Below are 12,235 nucleotides of genomic sequence, written 5' to 3' on the forward strand. Positions count from 1 at the left end.
TGCCCTGTATTCCCCCGGGGAGAAAAAAGCCCGGGGGGGGGGGGGGTTATCGCAGAGGCACGATCCGCCAAAACCCTGAGGTGCCGTGAGCAGACCCGCGAGTTTCACAAACAGTTTTATCACGCGGCGCGGAATGTCTCGCGGGAGCGGCCTCAGCACGCCTTGCACTGATCTTCATTGTCAGTAGCTTGCGCTAATAAAATTGTCCCTCCTGCAGGCAAGGCATGTTGGGAAATTAATTTTATCTAATTATCCTGATGGAGCCGGAGCCTTTTCACGTTGTAATTAAAATCTGACCTGCAAGCTTCCTTTTTAATTCTTAGCCCAAAACGGGATCAAATTAAATAAATAAAATGTTTAGACCTGTTAGCTTATTGTTTTTCTTCTCTCTCCCTTTTCTCTTTTTATTGTCGGTGGCTGCAGAGGACGGTGCAGAAGAATGCGAAGTACGTGTGTTTGGCCAGTAAAAACTGCCCTGTGGACAAAAGGAGAAGAAACCGCTGCCAGTACTGCCGCTTCCAGAAGTGTCTCAGTGTAGGCATGGTGAAAGAAGGTATCAAACACACACACACACACACACCCACACCCACCTACCTATAATATGTTTGGCCAAACCACTCAAACCAATTATCACACAATAGGCCCTGGTGCATATGACCTCGGCTGGACCTCTGGTTAGAGACTGATGCATAGGAGATAGACACTCTTTATCTTAACGACTTAAAACCCGCAGATGCACACACTACGCTCAAGAAGCACCATGGATTAATTCAGATTTGGCGTGTAGCTGGTTTGGTTGGTTAGTATGAATGCATGAATTAAACTATAATGGAGGTGTTTACTGGCAGTACTTCGCCTCTGTAATCACAGCCTATCAGCAGCTTCAGAACCGGTAATAACTCAACACACAGTACAGTCACAGGCACATGTGTTCATAGGGAAATTTAATACTTGTAGAATTTATGCATGAATACCATGTGATTTAAAAAGATCACACCTCTGATCATCTTATCCATCTTAGCAGGAGATTGGGACAGACATACATTCTTCTTATTATATCTCACCTTCACTCACCCGTTCCTTCTGAGACCTGCAATCGTGCAGATTTGAGCTGCCCCCTACTGGCCAGTCCAGCATTATTGAGTGGCATAGATGGAAAGAAACTTCTGAAACTTTTATTTAAAACTACTAAACAAACATGCAAAATGCTTTTGATTTCCTAGGGATTGGTATAATTAGTATAATTTGTCAACACATCATTGCTCACAGGTGTTCAAATACACTGTCGCTGTTTTGCATGTGTGGAATTGCATAATATGGTTTGAATAATATTAATTTATAATAATATTTAGATGTTATAACTGCTTGTGGTGGACTCTGCATTGTCTAAAATATGTTTGTTTGTGTGTTTGACACAGTGGTGCGCACAGACAACCTGAAGGGGAGGAGAGGTCGCTTGCCATCTAAACCAAAGAGTCCCCTGCAGCCAGAGCCAGAGCCCCCATCACCTCCCCTCAGCCTGCTGAATGCAGTAGTGAGGGCCTATTCCCAGTCTACACCACGAGAACTAGACTACAGTCAGGTATCTAAGTGGAGAGATCCTTTATGAATTTTGTCTAATTAGCAGAAATCATTATTTTACCATTTGATACATAAATTATTAAATTACAAAACAAAAACATAGTTTAACTTCAAAACAACAATATAACCATTCACATTTATTTTATTGATTTGTGTGGCATACTCATCTCTCTCTTCCTGTAGTTCAGTGCGGTGGAGCCAGTGGGTCTATCTGAGTCTCAGCAGATCCAGATGTTCTACAGAGTGCTAACCGGCTCCATGGAGGTGACACGCTGCTGGGCGGAACGGCTGCCTGGATTCTCTGAGCTTCACCATGATGACCAGAACCTGCTCATTGACTCTGCCTTCCTTGAGCTTTTCGTGCTTCGCCTCGCCAACAGGTACATGCAGGCACACACAGATCTCACATTGCAGACTTTAAGGCACTGAAAACATTGAAAAGTACACCATCTTAAGCATACACTAAGGCCATGTCCACACGTACAAGGGTATTTTTATAAACAAAGTTTCCTTCTTCCGTTTTAAAAAGAAATCTCCGTCCACATGAAAACGCAAATACATGCTATGAAGCACTGTCAAGAGCATGCCAAGCCAACAGGTGGCGATATAATCTCAACCGTAAAGCCATATTGACCAATCAGAAGCCTTAAAAAGTTTCCAGTAGGCGGAGATAACAGCGCATGCTCCGACGTCACAAGCCAAAAACTCCGGTTTCGCTGTCTACAGGATAACACTGCAACCGGAGATTTTGAAAATCTTCACCCTGGCAGGCGTTTTCAAAAATTTTCAGTTTCAGTGACTTGGTGCTGCGTTTGCGTGTGGACGAACGGCCAAACCGCGCAGAAAAAGCTGCGGTTTAAAAATAACCGCGTTCATGTGGACAGGGCCTAAAACAGTGGTTTTCAAACTTGTTCCTGGGGACCCACAGCTCTACACATTTTGCATGTCTCCCTAATTTACACACCTGATTCAGATCATCAGCTCATTAGGAAAGAGCTCCGTGAACTCAAATGAGTGAGACAGATAAGGGAGACATGCAAAATGTGAAGAGCAGTGAGTCCTGAGGAACAGGATTGAAAAACACTGCACTAACACATTCATGATAATAGAGTTGGGCATTATAGCAAAACAATTTAATAAAAATCTTACATTCGTAAGTTTTTAATTATATGCTGTATACAGTATATCTCAATATTTATGCATTTACCTAATATTGCTTAAAAGGCTATTTTTTTCAGCCAGTTACTTTAGCCAAGTAGATTCACAATGTATAATGTATAATATAATCTATGTAGAACAGCAATATAATTGCTCCCGATATTTATTTATTATTACATTTATTTTCCCAAAATATATATTTTTATAAGAAGAACAATCACTGTAGCCAAGAACCAAGATTTTAAAATGTTTAATGTAAGATGTAAAATGCAACAGAAATCTAGTCAAAAATGTCTTCACTATTTTTTGCTAAATGAACACAAGAAAGAATGATATTCAATGTCATTCTAATTTTATTAGACATTTAAAATTTAAACATTTTAATATATAAAACTGCCACATGGAGACTTCATTGAACATTTCGGATGATACAAGTGAATCACCGAATCGGGGTTATGAATCAATTTGTTGAAACAAACAGTTTGAAGTGATTCACAGGAATTAATCAAACTAAACTCTACTCTCTTTTTTGCTACTAAAGTACCAAACTGCATCAAAATCATCACAGTATTCACAATGTTGCTTAATATAATATTTCCTGTAATATATCATTAATATTTGCCCCCCAATCAAATACTCTGTATGAAATACAATACAGAGAATAGAGCTTGTAATAATATCCTAATTAGACATTTTCAGCTCTCATCTGAATGGCTACAGCTGTGGGAGGAAACGGTAGTTATAGCAATTACACTCTGACTTTACACTTATAATATCTCAGAGCAACTGTCAGATTTTTCTATGACTTGGTATTAGTGATGTCTCATACGTCTCTTATGATTTTCTTTCTTTTTAAAAATTTGCATTAGGTGTAAAGTATCATTATGACTGTGAAAGAAGTCATTCACAGACCGTCATGATTTATATTGTGTAATATGCTGCAGTCGCTGCTAGTTACATTGTGACTTCCTATACAATGAGTGTGTGAGTGTGTGTTCTCGCTCTCTATTCAGCACTGTAAGGTTACTATGGACACTGTGTGGAAGATCCTGTGGAATTCACTTATTTAAGTTTATTGGTTAACAGCCCGGCCTAACCACCTCCCCCTCCCAAGACATTATGTGTGGCAGAAACAGCTCTAGAACAGTTTTGATGATCAATTATTATTACATTCACCATATTATGTTGCATTTCTGTTTTACTCGCAAAGGCCGGAACAGTTTGCATCCAGACTAGAAAGTAACCTGTTGTTTCTTGACTTTAAGTAGAAGCATGCGTGAGTGGATGTGTCTCAGTGACTCAGTGACATTCTGATGTTGCTTTAACAGGAAGTGGATTTTTGTCTCAGCTCAGCTGCTCCCTGTTTAACTAGCTCTGGTGCTCTTTCTGTGTTTCTCTCTCCCTCTCTGATGGTGTAGGAGCAGGTGTGGGGAGGGAGGGCAGTGGGTGGTGGCGTCACAGCCTCAGTAGGGAGCTGCAGACTTGGGTTCTGACTCATTCAAGTGGGGGGATTCATCCGGGCTTACGTCACGGACACTTGAAAACTCACAAGATACGCGTTCAGAATGCGTGGAGACTTCACAATATGGGCAAACTTGCACATTTTCCGCTCACAAACATTCACAGTTCTCACATGTTTTGAAAATAGACTCTACACCACACACCAGAGAATGGTATCTGATGTGGCTCACACATGCACATATTCTTACCCCGTGCGGCCGCACTGAGGTTAATGAATGAATGGACGCAAAGAGACCGACTCACTCTGACGCAAATTTAAAAGGAATGTGTGCGCTTCTCTCCTCAAGGGTGCTGTTGTTAATTTTGTTCTGTAATAATGAGGAGCTTTCACTCGTTCTGTGTTCACTCTTTTCCTGTTTTCCCTCCTTCTCTATGGCAGCGGTAGATAATGGACTGATTACAAACGGCATTTTTAAACCTTTAATGAAGGGCCCTTCCACATAGCTGTTAGTGAAGGATATATGCAATGAAATAATTTCACCATTTATGGTCATGTGATGCTGGGTAGTGCATCCTCATGATTAATTTTAAAACATGAAATCAAACCCTCACTTCTCTCATATTCACTAGAGCTACATTAAAGCACAAATGTTTGTCTTATGTTCACCAAGGCTGCATTTTTAAAATCAAAAATACAGTAGAATATTGTTAAATATTGTTACCATTTAAAATAACTGTTTTCCATTTTAATATATTTAAAAATTTAATTTATTTCTTTGATGGTAAAGCTGAATTTTCAGCAGCCATTACTCCAGTCTTCAGTGTCACATGATCCTTCAAAAATTGTAAATAATGTTAAAAAAAAAGTTATATTTTATTTATATATTTTATTTGCTACAACAATCGTAAAGGGATAATTTGCCCAAAAATATAATGCTATCATTTACTCACCCTCAAATTGTCAAAAACTAATATTCCTATCAATAAATATACATAAACAAACAATGAATTAAAAATACATTTAGCGTGAACTCTTCCTTTATTAGTTGTTAGCATAAACATGATGTTAGCATAAAATAACAGTCATGTACGTCTTCATGTAGGGTGTTCCAGACGCCCACATACAAGAGCCCTGCGCCCTTCATAGTACTCACTTCAAATGCTCTCCTGGAGTGAACAGGACAAAATGATGCTCACTTTCCAATATAACATCACCAGCGCCGTGTCAGTGAATTCAGTATATATGCATTCATATGTAGTGGCGTAAAACCATTAGACCGCATTAATGAAGCACGCATTTTGATTATTTACCCCTCTGGGCTTCAAAAACAGCTCAGAAGATGACTCTCGAAATCTTCCTCCTCGCCGTTTTCCCTTCATCCCCTTTCCATTACTCCTCGTCTATACTAGAGTGTGTTTTCGTGCAGACTAATGAAGAACAGTTCACGCAGCAGAAGCCAGCACTCTATGGGAAAAACGAGAGGAAGTTTTTCTTCCTAAATTGCAGGGTTGAGAAGGCCTGAAGACAGACCAAAAGAGAGTGAGGATGAGTGGATAGAGAAGATGGACGAGTGCAGAGCGAGTGTTTGGGTGTTTCGCTGCAATTACACACAAACGATTTTCGTGAGAATACGTGAAGATACAACTTTACTGCTTTGACCCAGAAGTTACCCTCCAACCCTGACAGAGCTGAGAGAGAGAGAAAGAAAGAAAGAGTATAATCTCAGGAATGTTTTAAAAGCTTTAATTGGGAAAGCTTGGCATAATTAGGTCCATTCCTATCTTTGATGTGCTCTTCCCTGTACTGGCTTTCATTTGTCGCTATGGTAATTGTTTCCGTGCAGTATGCCTTAAACACAGATTCGGCAGCCAATCCAAGGGCAGATCGTCGTCACATGAATCAGAGAGAGGTGATAATCAGCGTGTGTGTCACAGCAGTGACTGTGTGTGCTTTCTGATAGCATGTGTGGCTACGTACAGAATTAGAGGCTCGCTAAATTGAAACAGGTACCTGTTCTGAAGGGAACGAGAAGAACGGCGATTAATTAAAAGATGAAAGGCTGCGACTGAACTCGTGGCTTCAAACGGCACCTTGAAGCAGTATAAATAACAACAGTTCTTCATCTAGACCTCTTCTCCCTCTCTTTTGCTCAGGTCTTTGCTGGCAGATGAGAAGTTCGTGTTTTGCACAGGCCTGGTCCTTCACCGGCAGCAGTGCCTGCGTGGCTTCGGCGAGTGGCTGGACTCCATCCGAGACTTCAGCACTCACCTGCAGAGTCTCAACCTTGACATGCCTGCGTTCTCCTGCTTGTGCGCCCTAGTGCTGCTCACAGGTAACACGCAACCTCTGAAAAATGCTCTGAAATCCCTTTCTATGCATTTCACACACTTGTCACTTCCTGTTGTCATTCTTGTATTTGTGTTTTTACACATCTTTTGTCCCGCTGCTAGCGGTCATCACAGTGATTACAGGTGTGGGGCAGGTGCTGACAGAGATTAGGTTTACCTGGACAGCAGAAATAATCCCCATTAATCACACACACACACACACACACACAGAGATGGTGTGAGGTTTGTGTGCATCTCCTCTTTGAGTGCAGGTGGAGATAGTTGCTTATTGGTTGACAAAGTAGGACAGTGTGTGTGTGTGTGTGTGTGTGTTTGGGTCAGCAGGTGCTCAAGTCTTACCATGCATTATTAACACGGAGGCTAAACAGCAGGTCGACCTATATACAGACAAACACACTTTGCGCCACACACACAGAAACACGTGCACATTCTGGCAAGCATTAGAAGAATAAAGACAGCTGGGTTTCTATCAAAGTATTTTGGAATATTGCCTAAAATAATGCTGGATGGAAACAGAGATGCGAATTAAATTTCAAAAATGCACATAAAAAAACTTTTGCACATAAATTATGATGGAAACAAGTTTATTGAATAAATGTATAGATGAATTTCAAAAGAGTCCTCAAATGTCATGTGACTGAATAATTCACATGTAGAAGAAAATATCGCATGGATGGAAACACTGCTTTATTTGAAAAAAATGCTGATTTTTAAAAAAAAAATTTTTGCCTTTATTATGATAGGACAGATCAGAGCTGACCGGAAGCTAGGTGGAAGAGAAAGAGGGGGGCGGGATCGGGAAGGGTCCTTGAGTTGGGATTCAAACTCGGGACGCCCGTAGTGTAACGGAGCTGTTTGTTCACAAGGCTATTGGCACTGACCATATTCAAATTTTTTGTGTAAATCAAATTCAACAAGTCATGTGACTTACACTTACAGAAAAAAATATCACATTGGATAAAAACACTGCTTGTTTCAATATTCAGATTTTTGCATAAATTAATTGAACAAGCCATGTGAATAATTTGCTCAGAGAAGAAAAACTACATGCTGCTGTTTTTATGTTGCTTTATTTGCACACAAAAAAAAAGTTTTTTCCATTGTGAATAGAAACATGTTAATGTTGGGAAAAACATTTGAAAAAGATCAAGATAGGAACAGTTTTAATCTTACGCTAACTTTAAAGATAGCAAGTGTCAATGAAAACAGAGAGAGATACAGCTGTCAATCAATTTACCCATTCGGCCCAATCTTTAACTCTCTTTTTTCAGCCACAATCTACAGTGTTGTGTGTAGATATGTGTGTGTGTGTGCATATGTGTGTGTGTTTGATAGCCCCCTTGGAGCAGCACTTAACTCTGTAGAGGAATTGAGCGCTACTCAGTAGAGCTCGGGTCCCTACCTCTCTTCTCTTTCTAGCTCTCTCTCTCTCCCTCTCTCCACTCCTCCACTCAGTCTATCGACCCTCTAAAAATGTCTGTGGTGGAAGAGTGCCATCGATCATCCCCCAGGAGAGAGGGAGAGACACAGAGAGAGCCAGGGAAAAAAACAGTGAGAGTGAGAGTGGATGTAGGCTGAATGCAGTGACAATGGAGCTGCTCTAGACACATAGATTTGGAACACACACACACAGATATATCCAAAGCAAGCCAGCATCTCTTTGCACTTCCACATCCATGGCTGTTCTACCATACTGTGGGCACTTACACACTCAGAGTTGTTTGAAGTGTAATACAAAGACACAATAGACTGCTGATTGAGGATGAGAATCATTAGAAAAAAATAGTGTTCAATAATATGTATTATTATTATTATTAATTTAATATAATGATATATTGTATTATATATTATATTCATATTTATTTAATATGATCATATATAATTAATATTTTGGGCACTCTATGGGCCAGGTTCACTATCAGCTTGCGTCAGCGCAAACCCTGACAACTATTGTCAGGATTTACTAAAGACACAAAGTGGTAAATTAGTGCTGAAAATGCATGGACACAGTTATGTTTGTGACTCACCTTATTCAATATGCATTTGTAGGAGTTTCCCTTTTAGTAAATTTATGGAAGGAGAGTATTTAAATGAATCAAGCAACTCGATTTACAAAGATTTGTGCTCGTCAATTCACTGGTATTTGTGGCATTATTAAAGCCCAAAAAAGCATGTCTTAAAGCAGGTGATAATTTGTGCTGCTCTTGGTAGATTGTGCTGGTCATTATGAAAATGATATGTTCCGTCTGTGTTCTTTAATGTGCACCTTGTCAGTAAATCACCCACAGAATTTTCCCCTCCCATCGGCGCTTTCATGGAATTGCCCTTTAACATTAATTTGCCCTGTTTAGTAAATCTGGCCCTATATGTTAAGTGATCCATCAGTGTCACGAAAATGATTTGGTTTAATTACTTTTTCAAAAATAGAACCAGTTGTGAATAAAAAGTGATTCTTGATTCCCAAACCAACTGCAGATATTGTTACTGTTAAAGTGATGTGTGTATGGGGTGTGTTTCAGTGGTGCGAGTTGTAGTGACGTTTTAACCAATATTTAGCTTAAACAAAAGCACTCAGACACTTTCCTCTCATTTCAGAACAATGTCCCGGTCTAAAGGAGCCTAAAAAAGTGGAGGAACTGCAATCCAAACTAATCTGCTGCCTGCGAGAACACCTGAGCTCGGTCAGCGCAGGAGGCGTGGCTTCAACCGGCAAGACCCCATCCCCAGTGGGAGCTGTGCTGGGCTTGAGGGCAGAGCTTCGAACTCAGCGTACGCAAGGCTTACAGAGGATCTTCTACCTGAAGCTTGAGGACCTGGTCCCGCCCCCGCCGCTCATCGATAGGTTTCTGGACACCTTGCCCTATTGATGACCACGCCCCTTTTTGCACACCACTGACACGCCCACGAGCTCACTCAGACACGCCCACAGCGGCTGTAAACTAAGAGCCAGTAGCTAACAATGACACTGAACTCAATTTCCCATGAGTCCCCAAACCCTCACAGGAAACAAATGTGTCTGAGGAGAAACCAATCATATAAGCGCTTTTAATCTCTGCTCTGCGCCTGATAGTGTAGATACGAGGCGGGGTTTGAGCGTATCTGACGTAACGTGCCCTGGGAACGAGTGCCATGCTTATAGCTCAGTGCGCCACGTCAGGAGAAGTATTACCGTGTGAGAATGTGTGTATGTGTGTGCGTGTGTGTGAGTACGCACACTTAACGGCTCCTTTGCAGGCGGTCCAAAAGTTCCACCACAATCCACCTCAATGACAGCAGTTGTGTTCATCACAAACATACACTCACAAACACACAAGTGCACACGGAACTGTCCTTTCACACATACGCACGGATCCAAAACGCCAGCTTCAGTTGCCAGATTATGACATATCAACGTTGGCAGAAACGAAGTGGATGTGTGTGTGTGAAAACACGTAGGAGTGTCTCTGAGGGAGGCTTTCGCTACACAGACAGAACGACAGAGTGCATTAATGTCCAGAATCACAGTTGATCACACCCCAGAAACCTGCAAACAAGTGCAATTTACTAAGTGCTATTGTAAACGAAGAGAGAGAGAGAGGAGAGAACGAGAGAGTGTGTGTGTTTGTTCCAGTCCTATTTCAAACTCTAAATTATTTTAATACTAAGACTCGTCTTGTAAGGTAACTGTTTCAATTGAGATGATTTAGCCTGGTCTGCATACTAACTTTTAACGACGAAGTTCCACAGACTTGAAATTACTGTAGTTTTTATTATTATTATTATTATTATTATTATGAATAAAAACCAAGGGATTTTAGTGGTAGGGTAACAGACTAAAAAGAGTAGAATTGGGCTTTGAGCACTTAAAAAAAACAGGAGGTTAAGAGAAGGCAGGTGAGACGCAGGTGCAGAGAGAGGATGGAAGGAATGAAACATTCCGCGTTCATGCTCATTTTTTTATGTTTATACTGTCTACGCCATTATTAATATGGAGGACATTGTTGCAAAAATGTCTTTTATATGTACAAAAAGTAAAAACGGATTATATGCATGGTTTTCTCCTTCTCGCCTCTGCTTGTATTTATTTTGCAAAGACTGCCGGCTCCACAAGGGCTTGAACACACTTACTGACTGGGCGTTCTCGCTTACTTTATCATACGGCAGCAGTTTGAACAGATGAGAAAGTACAAATTATATAAATATATATATATATATATATATACACAATACAAAACTAATATTTTGAAGTGTTTTTATCTGATAGCTTTTTCAAATCTTGTGGTACAAGTTGTGCATTGTTTTTTTGGAGAAGAAACATGAAAAAAGAAAAAAAAAACATGTTTTTCAATGTCTCTTTTGGTTTGTTTAGTTTTTTTTCCTCTTTGGTTCACTGGAGGCTCTGTTCAGCACTTTGAAATCATAAAAAACCCTTCTGATTATTTGAGTGGAAGTGTCGTTTTTCTGTTCACCTCTGTGTAAAAGCATCAGAAGTGTTTTTCTCTTGAAGCTTGTGTTTGTTGTCACGACTCAGGATGAGGCCGAGGGACTCCCCCTTTGTGAAGTTCAAAAAGCGTCGGCGTGCCGGGTGTCTTTACAGCCTAATACCATAAAGTACCCTTATATGTGTGTGTGTGTGTGTGTATGGGGGGATTCTGGTCAGGGTCCCCACTGCATTGAGCTTCAGGTATGGGATTGAGCTGGGGGACAGATTCAGATCATTTTGGGGGATTCTGACCACATCAGGCCTGCGGTCCTCGTTAAGCCCCATCGATCCACGCTGTGACATTTCGCTGCAGATGCGCACTCGCACACATGCACACTGACACGGCTGCTCTTTCTCTGTCTTCCTCCATCACTCTTCTAATTTGTCTGGGATTGTCGAGAGCAAAGCTCACCATGCATGGGCAGACACACACACACAGATACTTGTATATGTGGTTTACGGGGACTGTCCACAGGCATAATGATAAACTATATTTTCTATACCCTAACACTACGCCTCACAGGCAACTACTTGCATTTTTTATTGTTAAGTAATTTTTTAAGCCATTTGGTTTATATATGTGTGTGTGTGTGTGTGTGTGTGTATCAGGGTTATTTTAGTTAACTAAAACTGAAACCATTTAAAAACATTTTCATTACTTGAATACACACACACACAAATACTTGTATATGTGGTTTACGGGGACTGTCCACAGGCATAATGATAAACTATATTTTCTATACCCTAACACTACGCCTCACAGGCAACTACTTGCATTTTTTATTGTTAAGTAATTTTTTAAGCCATTTGGTTTATATATATGTGTGTGTGTGTGTGTGTATCAGGGTTATTTTAGTTAACTAAAACTGAAACCATTTAAAAACATTTTCATTACTTGAAATAAATAAATAAACATTAACTTAAAATAAAATATTTAAAAAACTTTATTTTAGCTATTTGCCAAGGCAACATTTCTCATTTTAATTTCATTTAACTTTATATACTAAAATAACTGAAATAAGAATATATAGATATATATAAAAAAATTCAAAAACTACTAAAAATGACAAAAACAGCAAAATTATTAAAACTTTAAAATAAAAAACTGATTCTAAATTCTTTTAAAAACTATGATAGTTTCTCAATGATTCTAAAATAACACAGCTATATATATATATATATATATATATATATATATATATATATTTATTTTTATAATATATA

At 39.8% G+C, this 12,235-nt stretch overlaps 1 protein-coding gene across 3 annotated transcripts in view; it reads left to right on the forward strand.

Moving 5' to 3' along the window:
* The window catches only part of LOC107596005 (probable nuclear hormone receptor HR38), a 26,173-nt gene extending 15,856 nt beyond the window's left edge, over window positions 1-10,317 (forward strand). For all 3 annotated transcript variants that reach the window (XM_016286621.1, XM_016286609.1, XM_016286613.1), the window contains 5 exons: window positions 424-553; window positions 1,419-1,582; window positions 1,765-1,961; window positions 6,355-6,533; window positions 9,145-10,317. In XM_016286621.1, the coding sequence (XP_016142107.1) occupies window positions 424-553; window positions 1,419-1,582; window positions 1,765-1,961; window positions 6,355-6,533; window positions 9,145-9,416 (942 nt within the window). In that variant the 3' untranslated portion in view covers window positions 9,417-10,317. The remainder of the gene's footprint in view (window positions 1-423; window positions 554-1,418; window positions 1,583-1,764; window positions 1,962-6,354; window positions 6,534-9,144) is intronic.
* Window positions 10,318-12,235: the final 1,918 nt, after the last annotated feature.

This window comes from Sinocyclocheilus grahami, unplaced genomic scaffold (genome assembly GCF_001515645.1).
Source record: "Sinocyclocheilus grahami isolate Dianchi unplaced genomic scaffold, SAMN03320097.WGS_v1.1 scaffold11.1, whole genome shotgun sequence".
In the NCBI taxonomy this organism is placed as follows: Eukaryota; Metazoa; Chordata; class Actinopteri; order Cypriniformes; family Cyprinidae; genus Sinocyclocheilus; species Sinocyclocheilus grahami.